This window comes from Tachypleus tridentatus, chromosome 8 (assembly GCF_004210375.1).
Source record: "Tachypleus tridentatus isolate NWPU-2018 chromosome 8, ASM421037v1, whole genome shotgun sequence".
NCBI classification, from domain to species: domain Eukaryota; kingdom Metazoa; phylum Arthropoda; class Merostomata; order Xiphosura; family Limulidae; genus Tachypleus; species Tachypleus tridentatus.
Genome location: NC_134832.1, coordinates 78,831,080 through 78,852,431, shown reverse-complemented (window position 1 = coordinate 78,852,431; position 21,352 = coordinate 78,831,080). Strand labels below are relative to the sequence as shown.

General features: G+C 30.5%; 1 protein-coding gene across 2 annotated transcripts; it reads right to left on the bottom strand.

Moving 5' to 3' along the window:
• Positions 1-2,400: 2,400 nt before the first annotated feature.
• LOC143224187 (uncharacterized) lies at positions 2,401-12,632 on the bottom strand. Of its 2 annotated transcripts, none has more exons than XM_076452621.1 (7): positions 12,450-12,632; positions 11,574-11,712; positions 10,623-10,741; positions 10,162-10,243; positions 7,060-7,189; positions 5,448-5,503; positions 2,401-3,770 (listed from the first exon to the last, which is right to left on the bottom strand). In XM_076452621.1, the coding sequence occupies exons 2-7, from the start codon at positions 11,598-11,600 to the stop codon at positions 3,711-3,713; spliced, it is 474 nt and encodes a 157-aa protein (XP_076308736.1). In that variant the 5' UTR covers positions 11,601-11,712; positions 12,450-12,632; the 3' UTR covers positions 2,401-3,710. The 2 variants fall into 2 exon arrangements, with proteins under 2 accessions (XP_076308736.1, XP_076308737.1); XM_076452622.1 differs by lacking the exon at positions 12,450-12,632 and adding an exon at positions 12,128-12,414.
• Positions 12,633-21,352: the final 8,720 nt, after the last annotated feature.

Here is a 21,352-nt window from a genome sequence, read left to right as displayed (position 1 = left end):
ATAGCCCATTATGCAGGTTTGCATTGCACTTAAGCAATCCATAACGACTGATTAAGCTACTTACAGATTACCTTAAGACTTAGTTGGATGAAAACACTTTTTCTCCAGCCTCTTAGAACGAAATAGTTGTTGTTTGTAATATAAACAACAAATGAATCAATAACAGCGTAATAACATCTCAAATTAAAGTTAAAATTACTTTAAGAACAAAGAAGTACATTTCTAACTTTGATCGTTTCACTGAAACTTTCTAACATGAATTTATTTTTATTAACGATATGCTTATAATTTCTTCACATTTGTATATATATAATTAGGCGTAAATCTTGTGTTACAACGTGCATAAGAGAATAAAAGAAGAAACGAATATTTAACTTTTATTAAGAAATATATGAGAAGCCTATTGACCATTTTAAATATCTTGGTAAACACATAAATGTTGTCTCCTCTCCTCAAGCATGCAAGCTGTCAGCACGTTTCTTCTTCATCGCTTTACTCCAATTTCATAAAAACAAAGCAAGTATAACGAAGTTTATACAGTTGCTCTTATTGAAGATGTCTCAGTAACGAAGTGTCTGTTTGTTTGTTTGTTTTGAATTTCGCACAAAGCTACTCGAGGGCTATCTGTGCTAGCCATCCCTAATTTAGCAGTGTAAGACTAGAGAGAAGGCAGCTAGTCAACACCACCCACCGCCAACTCTTGGGCTACTCTTTTACCAACGAATAGTGGGATTGACCATTACATTATAACGCCCCCACGGCTGAAAGGGCGAGCATGTTTGGCGCGACGGGCATGCGAACCCGCGACCCTCAGATTACGAGTCGCACGCCTTAACACGCTTGGCCATGCCGGGCCAACGAAGTGTCAATTATAAGTACTGGAAACTTGAAATGTTCAAACGATTTATGACATATTACACCTTTGGTTGAGAAAGTAAACCACAAGTTTCTATTTCAGATATTGGCCTTTATCTATATAATGCATTATTTACAATGCTTTTGCCATTACTATTAACATGCTTTATAAAAGGCATATTACTGTAAACTATGTTTTTTTTTTATATTCCTTAATAAAACCAATATTCAACATTTTTACTTTTTAAGTTTCATTTTTCCATATAAAACTACTTAACTAATGTTTTTAATTTCATCTGTAATTTAAGTATACATACAATAAATAATTTAGCTATGTCTACTAAAAATGTATTATTTTACGAATAGATATTTGTCGAGGAAAATGTCAAAACCTAGTATTTTATAACGCGAGTTTCATTATGTTAAAGATAATGTCAGAGTAGCAAAAAATAACCATATTATTTACAGAAAAATATTGACAGTAAAATTCGAACTTTCCAAATTGTTCCTTTATGTAAGGATCGAAATGTTCAGTGTCTTATAGAATAGGTAATCAAAATTTATGTATATACATATAGATCGTTTATAAAATCATAGTATCGTGAAGTTATTTGGACTTAACATTATTACATTCCTATCTTACTAGCCCCTACACAGCTATGGTGACATTTTTCATTTGATATTGACTGCTTTTTTATCATGTAGTGCATTTTCTGATGGTCTGTAAAGGTATATAGCTAGTTAATTTTTATCTACATGAAAAACTTGATTAAGAAAAAAACAACTAAATGAACTGTAGCTGATGTTTAAACTTTTACATACAAGTTTGCGTTTTTGACTCATGGATCCTTGGAGTGAAAGTGTGGAGATCAATTTTACAAATGACCGTTATAATTAGAACATTATGTTGTGAAAGTAGATACATTTAATTGTTTTTTTTTTCAAAGAAAGGGCAAGTTTTAGTTTTCACCTAAATATAAAGTAGGTTTAATTAACAATCACATATTGTTTTTATGGTGTTAACTTAGGTTATTGTTGCTTCATTTAATGTTCTTCAGATTGTACCATCAATGATTTCACTAGTAGACAGAGGTCTTGCGATCTCAAAACTAAAAAAATATGTAATGGAAAGTTTTAACTAAATATTATATATTCATGAGTGGACAAAAAATATTTAATTACACACAATACTCAGAATCATGCAGTAACAGATATGTCACTAACAATCTACCTCTGTTGTGTTCACATGGGCTAGGCTTAGGAATACCAGATAACAACTGTTAAATGTTATTGGTGTAAATATAAATTTGACTGAGTTTACAATGCTTCTAGAATTATTTAACTGTCTACAAAAGTAGAATCCGTTGGTAAGAAACTCTTGATATTTTGTCTCAGTTTCTGTTAAAAGTAAGGCATGCATTCTTTATGAATGTTGTCCATTATGGAAGACATTATAATTTGAAACATGTTCTTTAAAATGCAATTTACAACAATATAAAAACAAACAAACAATTTGACAAAAACAATTCAAAATAATCAACAATATCAGAAAATTCAGTTTATAAATGAAAAATTGTAAACTATACGGAAAGTAATTCACAAACCTATTGTTAATATAAGTTGAGAAAAACGAAAATAAAATATGAATGAGCATAATATATAGTGTAGAGTGATCATTCACAGAAAGATTAATATTCATGTAAAAGAAAACATTTATATTGTTAAAATAAAAATCATATTAATCAAAAATTGATTAAAATTACACAATAATTAAATACAATAGATAAAAAGTTTCCTATTTTAACACAGCAAATGCAAATTTCAGATAATAAGATAAATAAAATTCCTTAAGAAAACAGAAATAAAAAACCCAGTAAGACATCAATATTTTTAGATGACTTCTTTAAAATACAGCATTATGTATATAGTCTAAATATATATATAATTTCTATGGATTGTTACTAAATCATTTGAAAATTGAAATTTTTACAATTGAAAGGTATACAGATTAAGGTATAAATGTTTAAATTATGTCTAAATAACTTTGATCTTTCATGTTAGTTGTGTTTATTCTGATAAAATAACTTATTTTCATAAAATAATAAAATTCATGATATAGTCTTTACAATATGTTTGTTTTTTAATTTTAGAACTATTATCAGATAAAAAGAAATGAAATGAAAGCAAGAAAGAAAAAATAAAACAAAAATATCAAAATCAAACGACAAACACTTATTTCACATATGCTATGAAAAACTCTATGATTATATTTTTTTCATTTGAGAAATGGTAATGAGTCTCTTTTTTTCCTGCAAGAATGGTAAGTCTTTTCTTTAATGGTAGATCCTGTGGTGACATACATTTTGCATTGTACCATTTTATTAACATCTACTTCTTAAGGAGTAAATATAAGCCCTGATGGTACTATTAATTAAAAACAGATATTTTATGATTACCTTCTGCATGACTTTTTATATTCAGTTGTTTTACTACTGAATAATTCAGGAGTCTGATAACATTATTTTGATACATTTCTAAATACACAACCTTACCACTACAAGAAGTTTCTGGTTTCTAGAAGCAATGCTTGTTTCTGGTAAATTATGTAATGTTTTCAATACATTCCTTTCAGTCTTGTTAAGTCTCTCATGGACTGTTGTAAGCTCTGTACCAAGCTAAGTGATTATTTAAATCACAGTAAGATTGAGATACCAATCCTTATCAGTTTTTTAAGTCTTAGAAAAACCTGTTTGATTACTACATGCTAGATATTTCACCATTCAGTTATTGCTATGTTTATATAAGAGAACTTCATTGTTCAATTTTGTGGAAGAATAGTTTTTGTTAAAAACTTGTTAATATTGAGTTGTTCCACAGTCTACATCTTGAGACAGCATTTGGTAACTATCCAGGCCCTGAAGGAAAAAAGAAACATATTATAAAATTTTGAGATAAAATTTCCTGATTAATGAAAGCATAAGAAGTAATTAGGCAACTGCTGAAGGCTAGATTTATTTGAGACTATTACTTGAAAGTTCAAATGCTATTTCTATCAAAAGATACAACAGAACTTATCTAATCCCAAAATAGTACCTGAAATCTGGATTAATTCATTTTGTTATTGATTCAGATTTAATTTGAAACCTCTCAATAATCTGAGCATTCAGAAATCATCTATCTACAGTTAGTGTATTTGAAACAGAACGTTATGGTTTACATTAGCAAGTTGTTAAAATACAAGTAGTAAATTAAAGAATTGATGCATACAGAATGAAAAATTGTCTTAGTAATTGAAAAACTGTAATATTAAAATTTTCATTCTCCCTTGTTTGGTTTTTATAAAAATCCAAAATACATCATTTTGTGACAATGAATCGATCATTTCTGATGACACTAACAAAATTATAAAAGGATAAAACAACCTCTTTGTTTCTTTTAACTTTTAATTAATACAATAAGCTGCACTTTTCAAAGAGAAAGTGTCATCATAATGTAATATGAAATTAGTAATGGTCCTCTGCATTTATGTGAAAAGTTCCTCTCATGAACAGTTTGAAAATTACAAAAATATAATAATTAATTTTATCCCAAAGTAAAAAGAAGATCCAAAATCCAGCAGACAAGTATGAATAAACATGGCAGATAAAAAAAATTAACACTTCCAAGGGAAAATTTTTAGTAATGGTAATTTATGATAAACTAGCATATGAGCTAGTCAGTTAGGTCATAGAACCATAGAGTTCAGGTATAACTATCTTTAATTTTGAGCTACTGAACAGAACCATCTGACATCATAAGGCTTTGAATCAAATAAAGAGTCTGGCTTTAACTTTTACAATGCAACCAAAACTGAAGGTGTAAACCTTGGACATTCTGATTCATTGTGACATCCTAACTACTAGGCAATGTCCAACCCAAAATTAATACAATAATGCATGCTGATAAATAACAGGTGAAAAAACCATGAAACAGCAGACTTAAAACACAAGAAATATGATAACTTTTCAAGAGACTATACTAGTCACCTAAAGTCAAGGATACAAATAACCTTCATAGTGAAAAAAAAAGAACAGTTGTAACTATGTAGAATAGGGAACAATACTTCTACAAAATATTTTTAGAGTATTCCATCAGCAGTACTGGACCTGTTGCTCCTCTAATTAGATGAAACATGCATTATCTCCCTAACTGAAGCAGCAGTTAAGTTTTGAACATTAGCTTATACAAACAGCTCAGATTTCACAAAGCCAGTTAACCTCACCTTCACTGAAATTAAAACATTAAGAAAGCTTTGCACATGTCTATAACAACTACAGAAATTCTAAAAACGTTATAGTAGTTATAAGTTGACATAGTGGAAGGCATAAGGCTCCCATACTGTATACACTGTAACTATTAGCTTGCATTTAAAAAACAACAACTATATTCCACTGTTCAACATTGTTTCTATTCTTAGCTAAGATATGCATCTTTAACAAAATCCTTTTATCTCATAGATTGATTTTTTCATGCATTGTAGACATAAGGTTACTTTTAGTCAGATATATTAATTGATATATTATAATGATAATATATGCAATTTGAACACTTACAGCTTTTGGAGACTCTTCTTGGCTAAGTTTCTTTATGTGACTGTCTCTTCTCAAAACTATATGTGATAGAACTTAAGTTAACGATTAACATCACACAAGAAGTTGAAATATCACAAAAAACATTTGCTTTAATTAATACTTCAGTGCTATTTGAAACAAAAGTACTATAAAAAGTCAATAATTATTTTTGCACTTGTCATAAGCTAGTAATTATTGTAGTAATATAAGTATATGGGTGTGTTGGGCTAAGAATTCTTCTACAGTAAGTGTCTGTGATTTGTTGGTGATATATTCAACAATAAAGAAACAGCACACACTCCTCTTACTTTTAAAACAATATATATATATATATATATTAGAAATATTTGAACATGTGTAAAAAAATTATTTATACTATGAAGATCATAACTGTATCCTAAACACTATAACGTTCTTGTCAAAAGTTTGCTTAGGTCAACTCAAATGCTTTAGAATACAGTTGACAAGCCAACTTGTATTCCTCTGTTCCTATCATAATATTATCAGTACATAATTAACTAAGACTGTAGTGCAAGTTACTGCAGTTTTATCCTGTACTTCCAATAATATTGCCTATATTTTTGTCAAAGTTCACACAGGCTGACTCAGTTGCAAGACAAACTATTCTCTTTATCTCTTTCATATTGTTAATATCACTCGAACATATCAACCATTAGGCCAGTCACTCCTATGATGGTTAACTTTTTTCTGACAGAAATTCTCTTTCAGAGACTTTATTTTTACTCTCCTCCTCCTCCCACTCATCAAGGCACAGCTACTTATATGCCCTTAGGCCTTCTAAAAATTCTGAGAGCCTCAACATCAATGAGTTACAAACACAAAATAAATTAATTAATGATACCTCCACTAAACTGTCTTTTATATCTGACAGTACTTTTAAGTAAGAATAAAACTGATACTAATGAAGAAGCTTACAGTGTCAACATCTTTACTAAGTTCACATATTTATTAAATCATTTTATGCAAGTTCAATTTGTAGCTGTTCTAAATGTGCAAGTGGATGTTTTGGTAGTTAACTTTATGAAATTTAACCACAATAGTCAAGTAGTTATCAATGTCCTAATAAAATCTTTAGATTCCTTTTAGATAAATAATGACCACAGTATATTAAAATTGCACCACTTCTAAGAAAGTCTATGAACTTATTTCAAATATATAAGATCTCTGTATGTATTCTTTTCAGTCAGAACCCACTAAAAATGTATATCTATATTAATACTCACAGCATATCTTATAGAACTTGTGTTAGATCTTTGTTTGGTTTATGCAAAATAGTAAAATATAACTATCACTCTTGTAAAACACCTAGAGCTGAAAGTGTTTAATGTATACAGTGGCAACATGATACAAACCTTGGATCTTCCAAACCACACTCTGCACATTAACCACTAAATGAAAGTAGTGCCTGGAAGGAAATGTGTTTTTAATGTTTTATTTTGGATGAAAATACTCAAAAACAATAAATAAGATTCTAAATATAACCTTAAAAAAATTAACAAAATACCATAAGTAAACTGTGGCCTTATTACAACCTATATCAGAAACAGTAAATTCAACTTCCACAGAAACTTACTGTGTTTAGCTGGACTACAACTTATCAGCTTATATTTTTGATCTAGAAAAAAGTTCATTTCTTGACACAAACTTTCCACTGTCTTTTCCAAGAAACAACAATACCTTACAGCTCGACGAAGTTTCCAAATCTGTAAAATAATATAAAAGCACAAGAAATTAACTTAACAAAAGTTTGGAATAACACTACACAGTCTGTAGACAAATAGTTTCTAGCCTTTGTTCACCCTAGCTCACTACCTTAATTTGTGTAATATCCCTGTTGCCATATACAATATTTTATACAAAGTTTTATATGAGGTCTTACTCTCAATTTGTTGACTCTTGCAACACCACTAGCAATTTCAAGTGACACATAGTTTAGAAACCACTGCTGTAAACCCTCCATATGTGCATTGAAACTGAAACATTGGCATAAAATGGAAAAGAGCTATTAACCTGATGTCCTTGTATCAACATAATTAATACTTTCTGTACAACAATATTATAAAAATATTATATATAAATATTATAAAAACACTTCAAGATGTATATAATTCAATCGGCTACATTTTAACATCACTTGTACTACTAAGTTCATACTTAAACCTCCTTTTGTGGGTGTGCGTTTAAGCTTTTTCAGCCATAGATTTCTTTTTGTAATGTCCTTTGGTTGTTCCAATCTTTACTTTTTTCTCCATCCTTATCCTTAATGTTAGCTTCAATTTCTTTGCTCTTATCTATTTTGATTTTTCTTTGCCATTCCTTGATTTGCTAAATGTTTTTTTCTGTAGCTTCACTAGGTTTTCACAGATGTCTAATGTTTGCTAAATCAACTTTAACATTTGCACCATTCATTATTATGTTTGCAGCACTTAGTAGTGTTCGAGCTTACCTTTCCAAAAAAAGACTTTACGAGATTTAATTTTTTCCAGTTACTTGTTTTCTAGCTTATATTAAAACATCTGTTTCTTTCTTTTCTGCTTCCCTTCATGCTCACTCACTCTGAAACTAACTTCTCTTGATTAAGTCTACCATGACATTAAAAATTGGCAGATTTTACAGTCATCTTTAGATCTTACTGAATGGCATTTTATCAAGCCTCTTCTCATCTAGATTATAAAGCTTCACTGCACCATTAACATTCTCATATTTTTAGTTACTATTTTTTCTTATTATAATCTCTCTCTCCCTTTAAGCTCTTTTATGGACTGATAATAGAAGCATCCCTAGGTGCTTAAAAGATGTGGCTTGAACTGATATCAGCAAGATATCAATCATGGCTTTCTTTCTCATTTTCCAAGACACTTAACTGAGGAATCAGGGCACTATGAAAAAGCGTTGGAGCATAGACCCTGTGTGCCAGTGCCTAGTGATGTCTCTTACTGATAAACTGAATTTCACATCAGGAAGGTTGTGAAGTAAAATTAGAATGGTTGCAACTACTTTCTTACTGAATAGATTTTTGAGATTATGTCTACACCTTACACCAAAAACTTCCCAAAACTAAAGATCAAAACCCATTTACACATCTGGCTGTGTAATACTGTTGTTGGGCTGTAGAAACCTCTTGCTGTGTCTAAAGTTTACAGATATCTCTAAATTGCTTTATCTGACATTGGTGGGTCCTTCTCTTGTTTTATAGGACTCAAACTCACATAGCTTTGTAATTATATAATTTGGAAAAACCATTTTGCACTGAACCATTCTCAACTGTTTTCAAAATGAATTATATCTAAAAGTTCTTTTTTTCTAAGCTACAAGTTATATTTTTCAGCTCTTTTCTGGTTTCTACTCTAGTCACTAATTCTCTCTTTGGATGCAGTTGGTTGATTGACAGTTACTTATGCAAAGCAACTAGGGTATCTGCACCAAACAACTGGTAAAATTGTAAAAGTAAAATTGGTGTAAAATGTAAAATTCAGTTAAACCAGAACAATGCCAATAATTCATATAAAGGATTTCAATAGAATTAAAAAGCCAAATGGCTAATAAAAAGTTCAAAATACAATCAACTTGGACAGTGTTACCATTACCAATAATACCATCCAATATCAGGGCTAAATTAATAGAAAACACATGTCTAAAATGATGTCATCACTCAGAATCACAATTATAGTAAAATATAACTGATCTTTATTTGAAGCAATGACTTTTGGAAACAAACATTGCATCTGAACATTAATCAAATTTTAACAAATACACAAAAAAAATGGGTATCATTCAATGAACTTAAAGCTACATGACACAACAGAGGATAATGTGTAAAAATTTCTTAATTAGGTACTATTATGGTATATAATATATAAAGCTAAATTTGTGTCTGTTTGTTCACACCTTTCAGCCACCTGTTCCTTATAAGCTTCCACATTCTCAACTTTGGTGTTCATTGACCAAGCAAATTGATATAGAATGACATAAGGAAGTTCATGAAGGGGTTGGAAGTTAGACCCCCCTTTTTCTTTATAAATAAATGTCAATATGTTTGTTTATCTCTTCTTTACACATTTCAATGTTTCTTGATAAATCAACACCCACACAGAATAATATGAGGAAGGTCATAAGGGATGATGTGGAGACACTAATTTCATATCTAATTTCTGAAATAAAACTTCAAAATCAGCACAACTTGATACAATATGACATGAGGAAAGGTCATGGGAGAAGCAAGTGCCCCATCATCTAATTCCATAATGATATAATTATTGAAAACATGACTTTCTTTTCAGTAATGGTACCTTTAGGTGTTATACATGACAATAATCCAACAGACATCTTGCCAATGATGTTGCTCTGAAATAAATAGTTACAAATTTGTGTGAAATGGCTCCAGCAGATGTGTAGTTGCTCAAAAAACTGCTTAAAAGAGGTAATCAAACAAAAAAAGCTGAAATAGACATGATTTCAATCTATGTTAGGTAGAATGCATAGATAGTTAATATGGACAGAGGAAAAAATACAATCAACATCTATGTTTGTTGGTAGAAAATTTAGAACATGTATTAATAGTTTACTAAAATGTATAGTTCATTGTTGAATAGTAAATCTCATAATGGGAACACAGCTCTTCCAAAATAAATGCCTCACGAGCATTATTTTCACTCTGTCGTTAAGCTAATTTTACCTTAGTTTTGTGTTCATTCTTATTTCCTGGAACATAACTGCACAACTGTGATATCATCTTGTTTATTGTTTGATGTCTCATTCTTAAAAAAGGAAGAAAAAAGTGTTTACTTTCAATATCAAAAATAAACATTTATAAAAAACCCATAAATGTATAATTATAAAATTATTTATACCATGTTATCTTCCAAGTCTATCACACAAACATACCATAAAAGTACATTTAACTGTTAAAGAAGAATTATGTTCAAACATTTAATAAGTTCATAGGTTTTTATTTCCAGCAAGATATTATCAAATCTTTTATTGACTTTGAATTTTGTATCTTGATATTTGGACTAAATCCAGTCAAACTTTTACATTTCAGTATTCTATCTTTACATTACATACATGTTAAGAAATTTATACTTGTTGATGTGACATTTAATAATAAATCTCAAACAAATATGTTAAAATTTTTACCGTTCCTTGTATCGATGGAGTAGTATTGTTCCTAGATGGTTTTTTGTGTTCTTCTTCTTTTCTGATACATGTTCATGACATGGAGAAGAATATTTTGAACCTGACACTGAAGTGTAACACTAAATATAAAAATATTCAAGTTCAGGAAATCATTTTGTTTTCTCCATGAAATCTTGAGTAAGACTTATAACTTTAACTAAAGCTGTACAATAAACAGATTTATATATTCATTAATTACTGAGAGAATTTTATTTACTAAATATCAAAATACAATCTGTCCTAGTATTTTTATAGAAACAACATTTGGTGTAGGGAACAAAACTGACTACAGATAACAATACTATAAGTGAATATATATATTACAACCAAAAAAGTAAACATAATTTGGTGGGAAGGTTTTACTTAACTAAATTACTTTGTAGTAACATAAGTTAGGTTGTTAACAAATAATGTTATACAACACTAAATGTTAAGTCCTTTACTGAATAGTTACAACAAAGCAGATTAATCAGTAAACATTAAAACATTTATAACTTTATGCTTGGAATGTGAAATAACTTCTATAACTACATAAAGCAGGTAAACCTTGGAATAATATTTTTTTTATTATATAAATAAGAACAATTACTCTGACCTAACTACATTATTCAGAGACTTGAATGAGGTATCATTAAAAACTCAATTCTCCCTAAGCTTTTCAACAAACATTTTATCTGGTTTTGTTGTAATCTGGTTTCAACCACTGTATGCTTATCATTTTTTAGTTGTTATAACCTCTTATTTCACTTGTTCTTACCTAAATTACAAGTGTTGTAACAACTTCAAACAATACAGCCTTTCTTTACCTACAGTTACATATCTTCTTTGTGATTCAAGTGAACATTTTTCACAAAGATATTTTTTCTATCATTTATAATTATTATGTTGACATAAATAGTTGATAAAACTTACATTCAGTGTCCTCTGTGTTTCACACATAGTGCCTAAAAATTCTTCTTTTGTTCTAATTTGGTAAGGTTATTAACAGTAAAACTGGAATTGTTTTTTTGGCAAAAATGTTCATTAAAAAGACTAACCTGGTCACAGAGACCTTGAAGAAAGAAATCTCAGATTGTAAAGGTCATTGGGACAAATTTATACCTGATTAAACCATATAATTTATAAACCAAACACTGGATATTAATCACTTAAGAAACAACATATTCAAACCTTCTTGACAAAATATAAAACTAAACCACAGTTTTCGTAGTTCTTTACTACTACTACGTAAATTGAAAGATATTCAAAGTATTTTTCTGCCCATTTAAAATTTAATTTTGTTGCCACGAGCAGTGAATGATGCTTAAGAATAATAAATTTGAAGCTTAAGTTTAATTATTAATTAAAAGCTCTCTAACTTTGCTATCTTACTCTACTTGTAAGTCCTATGGAAGTTAATAATAGTTTAGTTGGTAACTCAGGGATATTACAATTGATATGTTATTGTGGAAATTCTGTACAAGTACCATTTTTTTGTGTGGTTTTTGTGTAAACACGATTTCAAAAATGGGTTATCTGTCCTGTACCAATCATTGGTTCTAAACAAATGTTTAGCACTACAAGCCCTCAAACTTATTACTGAGCTAGCGTCAGGCTCTCAACTTTTCACAAACAGCACGAAATGTTTATGCTATATTAGTCTTACACCAACGCCTAACTGTAACTCCACATGCAGATTTTACTACGGTGTTTATAATTAAATATAAATAGATTAAATTTATCTAATTTGTTTTACTTATTGTTGGTGCAAACAATTGAATTAAATGTTATGATGAATGGTTCTCTTACACAGTTGTACCAATTTCGTGATACATCAAATTCGTATTCTTAACAAAGCATGTTATAACATGATCTAACAAGTCCCATTTCGCTCGATGTATGTTTTGACGTTGTGCCTTTTTGCGTTAAATTTAACGCTACGTATAGCACACTGGGAATTTATATATACAGTTTGCTTTACTGTTGTTAATTTAAGGAAGTAAAGAAAATTCTTGGTCAACATGGAAACGTTCTTAGTGAGGCAATATGTAATTAGTTGTTTTTTAAGCATACGTCATTGTGTCTGGATACTAACTATAATATCAGTGCCATTGGTGATCGATTTTAGCTATTTTCTCTTTATTAATTTTAATATTATCATTTAAGCACCATAGCGTATCATCATACTTTGTTTAAAAATAATAATTTAACGTGGAAATAAAATTTTGATTAAGTTATTATTTCTCGTGATTAATTTGCAAATGATTTGAATTCAAAACACCATTTATTTATTAATTAAAATCTACCCTACTTTTTGTATCATAAAATATACCCCTCCACCACCATCTGTGGATCAAGGTAAGTACGATGCTAAAACTCGAGTTTCGATACACATGATGGGCATAGCACACATAATTCATTATGTAGGCTTGTACTCAGCAATACCATTTCATAGTATAATAAAAAATACAACTGTCTCTGTTAGTAAAGAGAAAATTATCATTAATAATCATTCGTATTATTTTATTTATTTGTTTAAAGGTTTATTTAAAAGCAACACATTATTGCAGACTTCTTATTTAATTATTATTTTGTATAATAATTTGCACCGTTTAGATAGTTTGAACTTAACATGTCTTAGTGTTTTAGTCGCTGAGGTCACCTGTAGTATAATTTATCATGTGACCTAGGGTCACATCATTTTTCATCTTTCTTCGGTATCCGATCCATTTAAACTTAAAAAAAAAATCCTGCGTCCCATTGCAAAAACTTTAGAAACATGACACGTATAAAAGATTATTTTATAATCCCTAGGCTGGGGCACTGCACGTCATATTAATGTACAGGTAGCATTTTAAAATGTATTATGTAGTTTGCATTATAGTTTTGTTATTTTCTTTTTTTAAAAATACTGTCATATAATATTAATTCTTTTTGCGGTCCACCAGTGAATCGCGACTTACCAGTTGAGAAATATGACTTAAGGGTTTTGCTATTATAACACTGTTTGGCATACTCCTCGTTATGATAGATGGTAATCTCTCGAATTTTTATATAAACTTTTATTAAAAGTTTTGGCCCGGCATAGCCAGGTGGATTAAGGCGTTCAACTCGCAATATGAGTTAACGATTTTTCTCATCCTGGTTAGGAAAAAGTCAATAAGTGAAATTCACAACATCTGTATATATATATACTTTAATTTACTCGTACATACATAAATAATTATTATTTCATACTCTAGGAATGATGATATATTGTAGTTTTTTAACTGCTACAAGTTGTTATAATTTGTCTCTTTGCTACACAAAGGACTTCTTCTTCTGCTTACCACGGTTATCTAAACCCGATTTGTATCAGTATAAGCCCACAAGCATACCACTGTGCCACTGGAGACTTCTATGTTTGTTTTATTAAACTATGTTTAGAATAAAACATAGAAGTTTGAATTTGTGGCTTATATTGCATAAAATTACTGAACTTCATATATATCCAATATATTTCACCCCCTAGTAAAGCGGTAAGTCTACGGGTTTACAACGCTAAACTCAGGGGTTCGATTCTCTTTGATGGACTCAGCAGATAGTCCGATGTGGCTTTGCTATATGAAAACACACACACCAATAGATATAGGTTTTAGTCTAATTCAGCGTTACCATATAGCAGGACTGTGCAATATCTTTGGGTTTAGTGATAATTCCCATTAAATACAATTATGGGTGCAGTTGTACTCGTTTTAGCCAGGCATGGCCAGGTGCGTTAAGGCGTTCTACTCGTAATCTGAAAGGGTTAGCATGTTTGGTTCGACGGCGATTGGAACCTGCGACCCTCAGATTACGAGTCGAACGCCTCAACCCACCTGGCCATGCTGGGCCATAATGAGACTGCGTAGTCTGATTAAGAATGCTTTGAAATGGAAATACTAAGTTAAAACAAGGCTAAGTGAAAAAAAACAAAAAAAACTGGTTTGTTACGTGATTTATTTTGCCTATAAAAGGAATGATTTATGCTGCTTATTTAATAAATACTTGTTATTTTATTACTTTCTAGTTTAATTTAATTTAACTGATTGATAATTTCAAAAACAACTAACTTATATCTGGGATTGTAAACATTTGTTAGCATTAGCTTATTTCTCATTCTGAAAACTTTTCTTTTTAACTATTAAAGTTATACTTCACTTCGAAATGCCTTAAATAGCGAACGTGATACATTAGTATTTATTTGTGTGTGTGTGTGTGTGTGTGTGTGTGCTTTTCTTATAGCAAAGCCATATCAGGCTGTATGCTGAGTCAACTGAGGGGAATCGAACCCATGATTTTAGGGTTGTAAAGCCGTATTTATTTAACTATATTCTGTTTCACTGATATAATAATTTTCAATTTTTTAAAGATATATAAATGCATTCAAGCATTATATCTAAATCAGGTGTTTGGTGTTTGACAGTATTATCAGTTTATATACACTTTTAGTGCACTATTTAATTTATCAGCTAATCTGAGCATTAAAGAGTAATATATACTACATATTTTTTTAAAAGTGGCAGTTTGGGAAGCACATGAATTAATATAATAATCGACATGATTACGTACACTCTAAAGCAATATTGTTTCACTGCAACATTTGCTCTCGGAGTGAACGCATCATTTAATGGTGCTTAAGTTTTGTGGTTTGTTGATTTTCTTTGATCTACTATTATTACAACAATCTTTGTGATACAACAACTGAACAAAACTTACTCTTTATACTTTGTTAGTTTTATTCTGCTATTTACTTGTATTAAGACCATTAAATAAACCGATTTTACAATTTCTTAGAGTTCCTACTAGGGAAGTATTTACATTTGATTATTGCTTTATCAATTATATAGTAACTCTGTTATAATGCATGTACCACTGCAGGAGAGAATGATTAATTATTCAGTGAGTTTAGATAACTGACTTTGGATTTGTAGATAAAGTATTGTTAAATTGTTTGCTTTACAGTTTTCTTTTGTTAAATTTATTTATTTGTAATCACATGATATCGTATTCAATCATTTTTGATACATAATTTATTTTATTGTAATAAATTATCTTTTTTCAGTTTGTGAAGAGAATAATTTTCTGGTTTCAAAAGTTTTAATGAAATTTTGTACTCATTTCATGTAATTACTTTAATCAGTTGACAGTTTGAAAATTTGACCTTATTGAACAGTAATCAGACATAAGTTTTATATTAATATCCATATAAAAAATAGAGCAATCATAGATGTTAATCACATCTATTTGTATTCGAATGAATCTCAGGCCTGAGTTATTTCAATTTGTTTCTTAGGAATTACCAAAGTATATAGAAGTATGTATGGTATGTTTGCGAGAGTGCTGAAAATGTACAAGCAATACGGAATGAACCAACTACTTCCAAATAATTAAATAACAGTGACCTAATATCTGTTTTGGGAATGAATATTACAACTTGAAGGTATGTAAATGGTTATGATCATAGTCAGAAACATAAGAAATCACAGTTTGTACACTTGATATTAATAATCTCGTTAAACCTTTTTTTTAAGTTATTATCAAAGGTTTTTGTCATAACCATTTCATTTAAACAAAGTAACAAATGCAAAGTGCTTGTTTCATTAGTATAAACCTATTTTGCTAACGTTTAATCTGTTTGAGAATTCTAGTGGTTAATAAATCTTCAAAGCCACTGAACCTATAACTGATGCTTGAGACTCTATGTATATTTTTTTAGTGGCATATTCGTTAACACAAACTACAACAGAAAATGAAGATTAACAATATTACTTGCTCATGATCTATTAAAGTTGTATCCGTTTTATGCTCGATTATGTACGATCAATTGTCAGAAAAAATGTCAATTATCTAAGTAATATTAAAAAAGATACAAAACACCTAATTAACACTGGTCACTCAATCAACGTCCTATGACATCTCACAATCCTCAGCAGCATCGTGAAACGCCAACAGCTCTTGAAAGAAAATTCTTCACTGAGGCCTTGCTGTTTAAATACCATAATTTCCATCATCTTTCCACTTCTCTTTACAGTCGGGAATTTTTAAGTCCACATTGATTGTACAGACACCAATCAAACACAGAGTTTATTAAACTGCACCTTTGTAGAGTCTTGGCGAGCAAGCATTGCACATCAATCGCTATGATAATCATTCATCATAATTTGTCAAATATTCTCTTTTAGAATAGGCACTATTTTAATTTGCAGAGATTAATCTAGACATAAAACGAAGAGCTTGGACAGAAGGTTAAGCAGGAAAATCCTACCACCACGTATTTAAAGACAGTCCCAGCTAATGGAGCATTCAAAATTTTAAAAAGCAGCATAATAATAGAGCGAAAAGTCCTATAAGTTACTGAAAGTTTTGAACTGCAAACAGACAATCCCACTAACATAGCATTTATGACAGATTCAAAGGAATTACCACATAAAATTGAAAGTGATTGATCCCCAGATGTCTGACAGAAACCAAAGCAAGTACATCATCCGAATGTATGTCCTAGATCATCTAAAAGTAACAGCAAAGAATCTTCTTTATGAAATGCAACACAACTTTTCTGGCTGAACCTCTTATCCACTAATAAGGGAAAAGCAGCAAACAAGGAAGGTCTTCACGGGAATTCAGAGGGAATAAGACTGTTGCAAAACAAAGTACTGTACGGTGTACCTATGACAATCAAACGATGGGGTAGCAAAAGTGCAGTATACAGCTAGAAAACAATTGGTAATATCAAGATAATTAGCAAGAAGCCTACACATGATGGGTGAGCACCTATCAGTGAACCTATGGGATCGTCACCTTGTACTCAACTTAACTTATCAGTACAAGTTTTATATAAATGATGTGTGTAATGTATGGATCAGATAAGATCAGATTCTCCAGAGTTTTTTAAGATTATTGAATTTCTTAGTAATAACTGCCTGTAATATATTTTGCTTTAATAAAAAACTGAACATTTGCCTTAAATATCAATATACAAAATAAAAGAAGAAGAGAGAGATCAACTTGAATTTTAATATCGAGTATTGCAGATAAACGTTATGAATCCTGGTCTAAAAGATCCTGGCTCGAATTAATAGGTTCTGAAGATGAATCTATGGGGTCTAAGTCGCACTCATAGTAGATTAAGTACACAGGATCCTTTTATAATCCTAACGATGAAAAATCAGAAGACGAACCAAAGTCAGTGAATTGATGGTCTGAAATAATAGTTGGCAATTTTATAAAAATTGAATTAAAAATGATATTGTTAATGATTTTCTAACCATCATGAAGTTTTAGGGTCACGAATGAAAGTCATAATCATATTAAAAATCAATTGATGCATTTCGGATAGTGAAATGGTTTCACAATTATCCAGTTGTGGAAACTTGAAAACTTAAGAAAACCATGATAATTAGTACAGAACTTTACGTAAACAGAGTTTCATTAAGTTTTATATTTAGTGTACGTAAATTTAGAATCAAAGGAACAGTTTTGTTGTAAAATAATTTTAAGTACGAGTTTAATTTTAGCTAATGTTGTTTTGTATAAGTTTTAAACACCTCTGTTTTATTTGTAAACGTGATGCTGTTTTCTTTTTCAGATTTCTGTAGTAAAATTGACTGTAAAGTTTCATTGGCTCAAAATCCTGATTCACTTATATTATGTTACTTTGTTTTATAATCCTTGTTTATATTTATTTCGGCCCGGCATGGCCAGATGGTTAGAGTGCTCGACTTTAAGTCTGAGAGTGAGGGGTGGTTCGAATACAAGTTGCACCAACCATGCTCGCCATTTCAGCCGTTGGGGTGTTATAATGTGACGGAAAATTCCTCTATTACTTAGTAAAAGAGTACCCCAAGAGTTGGCGGTGGGTGGTGATGACTAGCTGCCTTCTTTCTAGCCTTACACTGGTATATTAGGGACGGCTATCGCAGATAACCACCGTGTAACTTTGCGTGAAATCAAACAAACAGTAGTTACTTTACTTTGAAATTAAGGTTATATATTTTAGACATTTTATTTGCAGATTATTAGCAAAATGATAGATTAACATTTGGTAGAGAAATAAATAAAAGGCTTAAAATAATTTTCACATAACTACAAAAAAAAAAATCGAAAGAAATATCAGATGATTGACACATTCATTTAATGAAAAAAGGTATGTTAACAATTTGGTATATATTTAACAATTAACGAACAGAACTCGCCAGAGCTTTAAATACATGTGCTAAATGATTAACTGTTTTTAACGTAAATTTAAAGAAAGAATGCAGAAATATACTATGTATTAAATACATCGGTTTAGATATTTAATCTAAGCTTACTATTCTCATATTTCATAAAACAGTTGTAACATTCGTTATATAAACAAAATACCAATTCAGTTACATAGTAATACACAGAGAACAAGAGACCAAACTCTCAAAAGGCAACCTTTCGGACATCATACTTATAGTCATCTTTTGAATCCTTCCCAATAAGTCATTAGTGATGTATGTAAAAAAATATTCATATTTTTTTACTTCTAACCATTATGTTTAAAAAAAACACCCTAACATTCTTCTAGTTCTGCTACAAGCAACAGAGAACTGTTACGAAGGCTTGAAAGACTTATTCGCCATTATGCTGACATTCTTTACTTCAGTCGAGTCATTGAATGAGATTCATCTTATAATAAATTGTGATCCAGTTTATGAAAACTGGGTTGTGTTATCTCGCTCTTACTATAAGTAAAAGTCATTTGCCATATATATATATAACCAATTAAACAAAGCGTTCTGTAATAACTAAAATATCTCAAAACAAATAAAAATAAGACCCACGAGTTTTATGTCATCCGCAAAGTATATTATTATTCCCATATCGATATTATTCATTTATACAAGAAAATAGTACACTCTACCAGTAACAACGGCAAAAGTACACTCCACTAGTAACAACGGCAAAAATACAATCCACAAGTAACAACGGCAAAAATACACTCCACTAGTAACAACGGCTTACTTTGACTGGACCCTAGCAAATTTTTACTCGCTCTCATCCAGCCATTCTATCCCCCGCTGGTACAGTGGTAAGTCTACGGGTCTACGGATTTACAACGCTAAAATCAGGAGTTCGATTCCCCTCGTTGGATTCAACAAATAGCCAGATGTGGCTTTGCTATAAGAAAAATAAACACATACCCAACCATCCTATAACCCAATTTATTCGTTTTTCTCAAACCTTAAGTAATGCGATTTTATTAACCATTTTTTTGTGTGACGCCTCATGAAATTCTTACCACATGAAGTCCAAACGTTTTCCTAATATAATTTAGGTAACACATAAAATTATTGAGGAAGTTAGTAAATTAATTAATGAAGATTTGTCCTTAGTAAATCTATATTGATTTTCATTTATAATATCATATTTCACTAGTTAATGTTGCAAAGCTATTTTATTAAATTTTTTGGAATCTTCTCACCAGACCCGGCATGGCCAAGCGTGTTAAGGCGTGCAACTCGTAATCTGAGGGTCGCGGGTTTGCCTCCCCGTCGCGCCAAACATGGAGCTATGGGGGAGTTATAATGTTATAGTCAATCCCACTATTCGTTGGTAAAATAGTAGCCCAAGAGTCTTACACTAGTCTTACACTAGTAAATTTGGGACGGCTAGCACAGATAGCTCTCGAGTAGCTTTGTGCAAAATTTAAAAAAAACAAACGACAAAAACTGTACAACCCAGTGCTTGCGAAAGGTGGGCCTTTCTATTTCAGGTGTAAACTGGGAATGATTGTGTAAATGAATGAGTGATGTATAGAGTTGAGTGACGCCAAGAATGTTACCTGGGCCTCCAGGAAGTGTTTTTGAATATTTTCAATGCACTGTTGTAAGTGTGCCTCATTTCCGGTGCAACACGGCTGGAAACAAGAGATTTATGTAAAAAGGTGTTTCAGATGTTTTGGTTTAAAGTGGATGAAGAGAAACGATACTAAATTGTTGTTAAAGTAAAATAAATGTGACACATGATGATTGACTGAAAAAATAATGTTTAATAGATCAACATATGGAAAATTATCATAAATAAATAGTACGTATTAGAAAAATCAGAGGTAAACCTAGAGAGTTAATTAATACTATATGAAAATACATATATATATTTCTGACAGAGAAAGAACAGAGCAGTGATTCCAAAATCTAGATTTATTACACCAGGTTAAACAGTATTTATATTAGCTCTCCAATAAGCTTCTTTTATACCTTTATAAACGTTTTAAAGTCAGTTTCAATGTCGATTAGAGTAACATTGCTAATAGAATGACTTATGATTATTTAACGTTCTCGACGAGTCGTTTGGGTATGCTCTACATATTATTGATTGCATATTTACTCTGTATGAGGTAAATAGTATTTTTGCTTGTGCAAATAATTTCTTTATATATTTTATAGTGTTTTTAAATGTGCAGTGGTTATTATGAACTTATAGATAACGGTTACATGGATGACAGCCATTCTTTATTGGGGTGTAATTCATTTCTGTTTGTATGAGATAAAAATGTTTTCTTCAGAATGCGCGAAACGTTTCTGACCTTAAAGTGATAGGTAATGATAAGAGGAATTATATTTAACACTTTAGTATTACTCTGTTTCAGGATGGGTTTTTTTCCGCTGTGTGTTGTTAGCTTTTTTCGATCCGTCTGTGAATTTCGATATCTTTATATTCTGTTT

Bases quoted from the DNA above. Each gene is read 5' to 3' on its own strand.
- LOC143224187 (XM_076452621.1), bottom strand. From the start codon at position 11,600: ATGTGTGAAACACAGAGGACACTGAAT. The intron at 10,742-11,573 runs GTAAGTTTTATC...TTTTATATTTAG, and splicing joins AAACACAGAGGACACTGAAT to TGTTACACTTCAGTGTCAGG. The intron at 3,771-5,447 runs GTAAGTGTTCAA...TTTTTCCTTCAG, and splicing joins AAGAAGAGTCTCCAAAAGCT to GGCCTGGATAGTTACCAAAT.